At 38.2% G+C, this 7,339-nt stretch overlaps 1 protein-coding gene across 1 annotated transcript in view; it reads left to right on the forward strand.

The window, feature by feature from the left end:
• Positions 1-7,339, forward strand: part of TRRAP (transformation/transcription domain-associated protein) — a 104,426-nt gene that overhangs the window by 26,424 nt on the left and 70,663 nt on the right. The window contains exons 19-22 of the mRNA XM_004691944.2: positions 42-207; positions 1,643-1,899; positions 3,853-4,053; positions 6,723-6,874. Of these exons, the coding sequence (XP_004692001.1) occupies positions 42-207; positions 1,643-1,899; positions 3,853-4,053; positions 6,723-6,874 (776 nt within the window). The remainder of the gene's footprint in view (positions 1-41; positions 208-1,642; positions 1,900-3,852; positions 4,054-6,722; positions 6,875-7,339) is intronic.

Here is a 7,339-nt window from a genome sequence, read left to right on the forward strand (position 1 = left end):
TCATTTATAATGTATTAACCTGTCATTTCCCTACCCCACAGCCTCACCTGCACAAGATTGTGAACAGCTCAATGGAGCTTGCACAGACTGCCAAAGAGCCCTATAACTACTTCCTGCTGCTTCGGGCCCTATTCCGCTCCATTGGGGGAGGTAGCCATGATCTCCTGTATCAGGAATTTTTGCCTCTATTACCGAACCTCCTACAAGGTCAGAACAATGATTTCTGGTTGCATTTTAGTGTCATGTGCATGTATGAGTATTACTGCCTTGCTTGCTCTGGGGCTTGTCCTTTGCGGATTGTGGATGAGAGATATATGTGTTATGTGTGAGTACGCTGTGTGTCTGTGTGTGTGTCTGTGTCCTCATGTCCTCCTTTCTTTAAAGGGAGTGGGATTTTTTGGAGGGAACACTCTTGTTTAGAGATGGATTTCCTCCCTATATAGAGGTGAATGAGAATTGGGAGGCTTTAATTACTCAAGTTAGGACTGGGTTGCCCTTTTGGAGTATTTGATAAGCAAATCTTGGAAGGTGATTTCTAGTGGTCTAGTAAGATGAAGGACCCCTCCTTCAACTGAAAGACACAAGAAAAAAAAGAGAAAAAGCGAGTTTGAGCCTAGAATATAAGTTCATATTTTAGTTTAGTTGCTAATTTGTATAACCAGAACCTTATTATTCCTGTATAATTAGGAATGTTTGTAGGACATATAGTTAAATGGGATTTTGAGTCCATTGAATGTTTACGGATATGAATTATTAGAAATGCTATCCTAGGAATTTATTTGTTTTTACATTTTAAAAAGATTTATTAGGAAAAGGAAAGAAGATGCAGACACAGGCAGAAAGAGCTGCTTAGGAATTTTTTTTTTTTTTGTAAGTTTAAGCTTTTGGTGAGGGATTGTCTTCTATAATTTATTTACAAATTCTTAAAGGAGAGGCCATTTATTATTTGTATGCCCTTGAGAAATCCTTCAATATGTTGAATATAACATAGCTGTAAGTCCACAATGAAAGCTTCTTTCTCTCCACCTACTTTCTGGTTGGGTCCCCTTCCGGACTTTTAGACTGCCTTCTTCCACCTTCTTGTGGGACTCTGTGTCTGTTGCTGCTACTTTGTGATACTCTCTCCTTGATAACTTATCTTTGCAATGAGGTCTCTACATTCTGATGTGACATGTTTCAAATAGGAAGGTGCAAATATATACTGGGTTACCTTTTGAAGAGTGGGGAGGTTGACTTGATTAAGAAGCTTCTCCATTTATAAGAAACAAAAGTAGAATTACCTCTTCGGAATGTTTATTTTAGAGCATGGACATCAGCTGTAGTCTACTACCTAAAAGGATTTTAGGTTGTAAACCTTAAACTGAGTTGAATGCTTCTTTTGGAGATTGTGTCTAGTTTGGACTGGCTATTTAATATTAAATAGTTGATATTAACTAGGACTTAAATTATAATTATAACCTATGCAATTTGGTTGTTGTCACAGACAAAAGGAATCATAGGTGTAGTTGTATAATAAGTTATAACACATAAAAATCCTTCTACCATCATGTTGATGTTTATAATAAAAGGTGGATCACTTACTTTGTACAGTTAACTTTGTGTCTGAAAACACCTCTGATATCCTCAAACTCTTTTTATTTAGGGCTGAACATGTTACAAAGTGGCCTACATAAGCAGCACATGAAGGATCTATTCGTGGAGCTGTGTCTCACAGTGCCTGTAAGGCTGAGTTCTCTCTTGCCCTATCTGCCCATGTTAATGGATCCTTTGGTGTCTGCTCTCAATGGGTCACAGACATTGGTCAGCCAAGGCCTGAGGACTCTGGAGTTGTGTGTGGATAACCTACAGCCGGATTTTCTCTATGACCACATTCAACCTGTACGTGCAGAGCTCATGCAGGTTAGTCTGTGTTCTTGTAAATACCAGCAGAGGGTGTCGTGTGCAAATATAATGCGTTTTTATGTGAGAAGCTTAGGCTAGTGGTTTCTGGAATTGAAATGACAACTGCCCTTGAGCTCCACTGTCAAGAGGAAGTGGTGCAGCTACAATTTACTTTATTGATCTCCTGGCATATGAAAAGATGTAAAGAAATACTGCAGTTATTGAGTATTTGTAGTATTGTCCTTTTTGAGAAAGCTTTCACAAGTGTCATGTTCTCATTGAATCGATGACAATAGTGGCAAATATAGTTACTGTAAAATTGCTGTTTTCAGGGAAGTTCTTTATTCACAGTAGATCCTGCGTTACATAGTAAAGAAATGGAAGCTCTTAAGGGAAGGTATAAGTGTCTCACCCACCCCAAAGGAAACAAACAACATAGATAATAAATATTATTTTTAAAGCATGTTAACATTTTGTGTTCATCGGTCTCATATATTACGTATCTGACTTTTTCCTTTCGTGTTTTCCTGTTGCACTGATTTGTAATTTAGTTGGCAATTGTTAGTAGTTTGGGGTACCTATTATTTATTCATCTTCTTGTTAGTATAGAATGATTTGACCCCAAGTTAGGGGTAAGAATACAAGCTTTATATGATGGAGACTCAGTAACTTTTAAAGGCAGGATTTTCTTGATAGAAAAGAATGGAGACTACATCCGGGACTTGAAGCTAAAGTTGGGGAAACTCCCTGAAATTTAAATCTTGGACTTCATTTAGGGCTAGGGGCAGACCTTCAAACCCAACCTGCCTGTCAGTCATTGGGAGGTGTGGCCAAGAGCCTACCTTCAGAATAAATCTACTAGTTTTAGAAGACAGACTCGGCCTGACCCAGCCCTTGGTGAGCACCAGGTGGGAGTGGTAAAGATTGTTCCTGTGCCTTCTTGCTATTGCACAAGGTAAATAGCTCTAAGAGAGACAGAAGTACTTCTTGGTGGATGCCTAGTCATCCCACCTACTAGACAAATACTCTATCCTGTCTCCCTAATCTCATCAACTAACTCCACGTGTAAGCACTGGGAGATAAGAAATGCCCATTTCCAGTGGTGCCTTTCCTGGGGAGTTTAGCCAGAAATCCTCCGCCTGAAGATGCATGAGGATTGAGTGGGCCAGTGGAGACTTAACTGTCACTGGGGGAAGCCTTTTTGAACTTACAGAAATGTAAGAGAAATTGGAATTTTGTTTTAGAGAAAAGCTCCAAGATTTTATGTTGACTACCATTGGACACTAATTAATGGGCATTGTGGCATAGATGACTTCAGAACATAGATTTAAATATGAGCAATGGGAAGTTTCAGGATTTAGGGTAATTTTGATGAGAAAATGAAGAAAGATTGCCAATTGTTAGCAACAGTTGAGTGCATCTGGTCCTCATACTAATTGTGAGTAGGAAGTACTTATAATTTACTTCCATAATGCAGGAATCTACCTTTCCCTCAGCCTTTCTGATGAGATTTGAAATGTACAAAATGATTTAGATAGTATGTTTATAAGTTATAAAGTCAATATAAGTACCACCTAAGCCAAGGAAAAGAACTTTACCAGCAAATTATATATCCTCCACTCCTCTGATCCCAGTTGGCACAACTAAACAATTTGCTGCTTAGTTGTCTTGCTCTGAATTCTGCAGTGTCTATAAAATGATTTATATCTCAGGGGCATGAGAAAAAATTTATACCTGTAACATATATGCATTTTCTGTAAAGACATAAAATTAATCTGTAAGGCTACCTTGTAAGGCTCATAACATTGATTTTTGTCCAAGAAGGATAGCTGTGTGGGAGACAGGTAGGGGGAAAATTTTTGCTGTAATATTATTTTTGTTACAATATTTTATAACAACTGAATTTTTGACTTGAGAACCTTATGAATGCATTATCTTCAAAAGATTTTAATGAAAGCACATTATTTTTAGGCGTTATGGCGCACTTTGCGGAATCCTGCTGATAGCATTTCTCACGTGGCCTATCGTGTACTGGGCAAGTTTGGTGGCAGTAACAGGAAGATGTTAAAGGAATCCCAGAAGCTTCATTATGTTGTGACTGAAGTCCAAGGCCCCAGTATTACAGTGGAATTTTCTGATTGCAAAGCATCTCTTCAGCTTCCGATGGAAAAGGTAGATTTTGAAGTTTTTGGGAGCTTCTTAAAGATACTATAAGTTGCATTTTATAAGAAAATTACTTGTATTTGAAAATATGTAAATAAAATGGTCTTTTTTTGGGAAGGGATTTTCTGGTAGGGACCAACTTGGTTGGTCAGGGGGCTTTGTAATCCCAGGAGACCAATGAGGGCTTGTTACTCCCATGGACTTTTGAGCAATTCCATCTTTACAGCATCCTTACTGTACTACCTTTGCTGACCTCTTCAGACCTTCAGAGGTTAGGTATAGTCTTAGCCTTTCTCCCAAACCTTTATCAAAATATTTGCCAAATAAACTTTCTCCTAGTAGAATATTGATAATTTCTCACTGTCTTACATTGAAAAGTACTACAGTGAACATTTTGCTTGTAACACATTCCCATATTTTAGATAATTTCCTTAAGTTAATGATAATTACTGGCAATGCAGTATTAGATAAAAACTAAGGTACTTTTTTTTTTTTTACAAAAGTTTATTTTTACATCATTTTGTACATTTTTTTCCCCATCTCAATTGTAATCCCCGTGGGTTTCCCATCACCAAGTCACTGGTGTGCCATCACCATAATCCCGTGCATTTCCCTCCCCACCCCCCCCCCCGTTTTTGATCCCATTCCCCACTCCACCCCCGCAAAATGTCTCTGGTATATGGTTGTTCATTATTTTTGTTATTTTCTTGCCTGGTCCATTATACTCCTGCTATGAGTGAAACCATCCGGTATTTTCCTTTCTCTTTCTGGCTTATCTCACTAAGCATGATCTTTTCCAGCTCCATCCAAGTTGCTGCAAAAGACATGTGTTTCTCTTTTTTGGTTGCTGAGTAATAATCCATTGTATATATGTACCACATCTTTTTTATCCAGTCATCTACTTTTGGGCATTTGGGCTGCTTCCATGTTTTTCCAATTGTAAATAAAGCAGCAATAAACATGGAGGTACAGGTATCTTTTTCAGTCAGTGTTTTTGTGTCTTTTGGGTAGGAGTGGAATTGCTGGGTCATAGGGAAGCTCCATGTTTAGCAGTTTGAGGAACCTCCAAACAGTTTTCCATAGTGGTTGTACTAGTTTGCATTCCCACCAGCAGTGCAGGAGAGTTCCTTTTTCTCCACATCTTCGCCAACATTTGTTGTTGCTAGTTGTTTGAAGGTGTGCCATGCTCACTAGGGTGAGGTGGTATCTCATTGTGGTTTTAATTTGCATCTCCCTTATTACAAGTGATGTTGAACATTTTTTCATATGCTTGTTGGCCATCTGCATTTCCTCTTTGGAGAAGTGTCTTTTTAGCTCTTCTGCCCATTTTTTGATGGCAAAGTTTACTTTATTTTTGTTGAGTTTCATCAGTTCTCCATATTTTTGTGATAAGTCCTTTATCACTACTTTTGTGTGAGCAAATGTTTTCTCAATTAATGGGCTGTCTGTTTGTTTTTAGTAATGTCTCTTTTGATGTACAGAAGCTCTAACAAGGTACTAACTTTTATTTGAGCAATGTATAGATAAACAGAACAAAAAAATCTTTACTAGTAATTTTTCCCAAAAGCAATAGAAGTGTGGTGTAAACCAAGTATGAATGTTTGGTTCCCATAGTTCTCCTGACCCTTATAGAACTGTCCATTGCCCGTGAAACTCCTTTCCCAGTATGCAGTCCCCTGAGGGGTATGTACACCCCTGCAGAGTTGAAAGTGCCTACGAGTTGAAGGACGTCACCAGCTGACTGAATCGCCGTTAAAGCAATTCTGTTGTGGCATCCTTTCTAACCCTTTATTCTTGTTGACACATAATAGAGCTCATAGCTAAAATTATCCTCACATGATTACCTGTTTCTGACCACATCAGAAGCAATAGGTGAAACAGTAGTGTTTTGATTCTTTAGAAGAACTCAGACTCCAAGCTGGGATTGATGTAGTAAGGAGCTATCATTTTTCTTTTTGACTGTGTGCTGTGTGTCCACGTGTTGGGCATGGGGGATAGGCCCTGTGCCCATTTCTTATCTTTAATTTTTGAATAATTTATATAATTTTGAATAATTTATATGTATACAATTTTCACCAAGATTAGTATTTTAGCTGATAAAGACTTTAAATTCTTTGTGTATATGATTATGCATCCCTTGCCTTCTTAGATAACCTAATTGAAATGAAATGGATAAAATGTGATGTAGCCTTATAGGTTTTCTAGAGAGGAAAAACTCTCATTTTTAAATAGGAAATTTAATAAAAGTGTAAGGAAATTACCTTTAGTTTTGATCCTTGATGCAAGAACGTCTGTGATCTGGAGAAAGTACCTATTTCTTCTCATGAAGGCTTGATAGATCTGTGTAGGTGGCATAGAATCTGTATTACTCCAACAAATCTATAACAGGAGGCCGTCAGGCTCACTTAATTTCTGAAATCTCCTATTGGCTATTTAAGCACCAAATTAGTAAAAATTATTTTACCTTTTAATTTGAGCCACTGCAATTTCTATTTCATAATACTTCTGCCTTCTTTGGAGGTTTCATTTGGTGGATATCTGCCCGCTTCTGTTGGACAATAGTCTTCAAGAGAAAATAAGCATTAAGATTCTTTTAGATTCTGCATTTGCTTCCAATTCAAGCTTATCTAAATCATTTAATTTCACTAGAGACTAGTTTTTGTGTTTCTTTGTTGTAGGCCATTGAAACTGCTCTAGACTGCCTGAAAAGTGCCAACACTGAGCCCTACTACCGGAGGCAGGCGTGGGAAGTGATCAAGTGCTTCCTGGTGGCAATGATGAGTCTGGAAGACAATAAACATGCCCTTTATCAACTCCTTGCACACCCCAAGTATGTTGGTGACTTACTTCTCTGCCATTGCATGTAATTTGTTTTAGGAATTGTGGGTAGAGAGGTCCCGCCCAGATCTTTGTGTCCCAAGACTGTGTATTGCAGTCTTGTAGCAAACCTGTCCCTTTCAGAGGCAGCTCTTCCTGCTTGCTTGTATCTGTGTAAGCATATTTTTTTCCTTTTCCTTAGAAACTTGTCCTTTTAAAATGTAAAAAAAAGCAAAACAGCTAGACTTTATTTCAGTCACATATATTTACTATGTCTGGCTATGGACTTCAAGAATAAAAGGGTATGACCTTTTCTCTCCCTTTTGCTCACCTTTTTTTCCCCAAAAAACAAACATTGGTTGCATCAGGCTTTTCTACTTTAAAAAAAATATATATTGGCCCTCCCTGGTGGCGCAGCGGGTTAAAAGCACAGCACTGAGAATCTGAAGCCACTTCCGCATGAGTTCGATTCCCGCCT

This window comes from Condylura cristata, unplaced genomic scaffold, assembly GCF_000260355.1.
Source record: "Condylura cristata isolate star-nosed mole 26May11 unplaced genomic scaffold, ConCri1.0 scaffold00032, whole genome shotgun sequence".
Classification (NCBI taxonomy): Eukaryota; Metazoa; Chordata; class Mammalia; order Eulipotyphla; family Talpidae; genus Condylura; species Condylura cristata.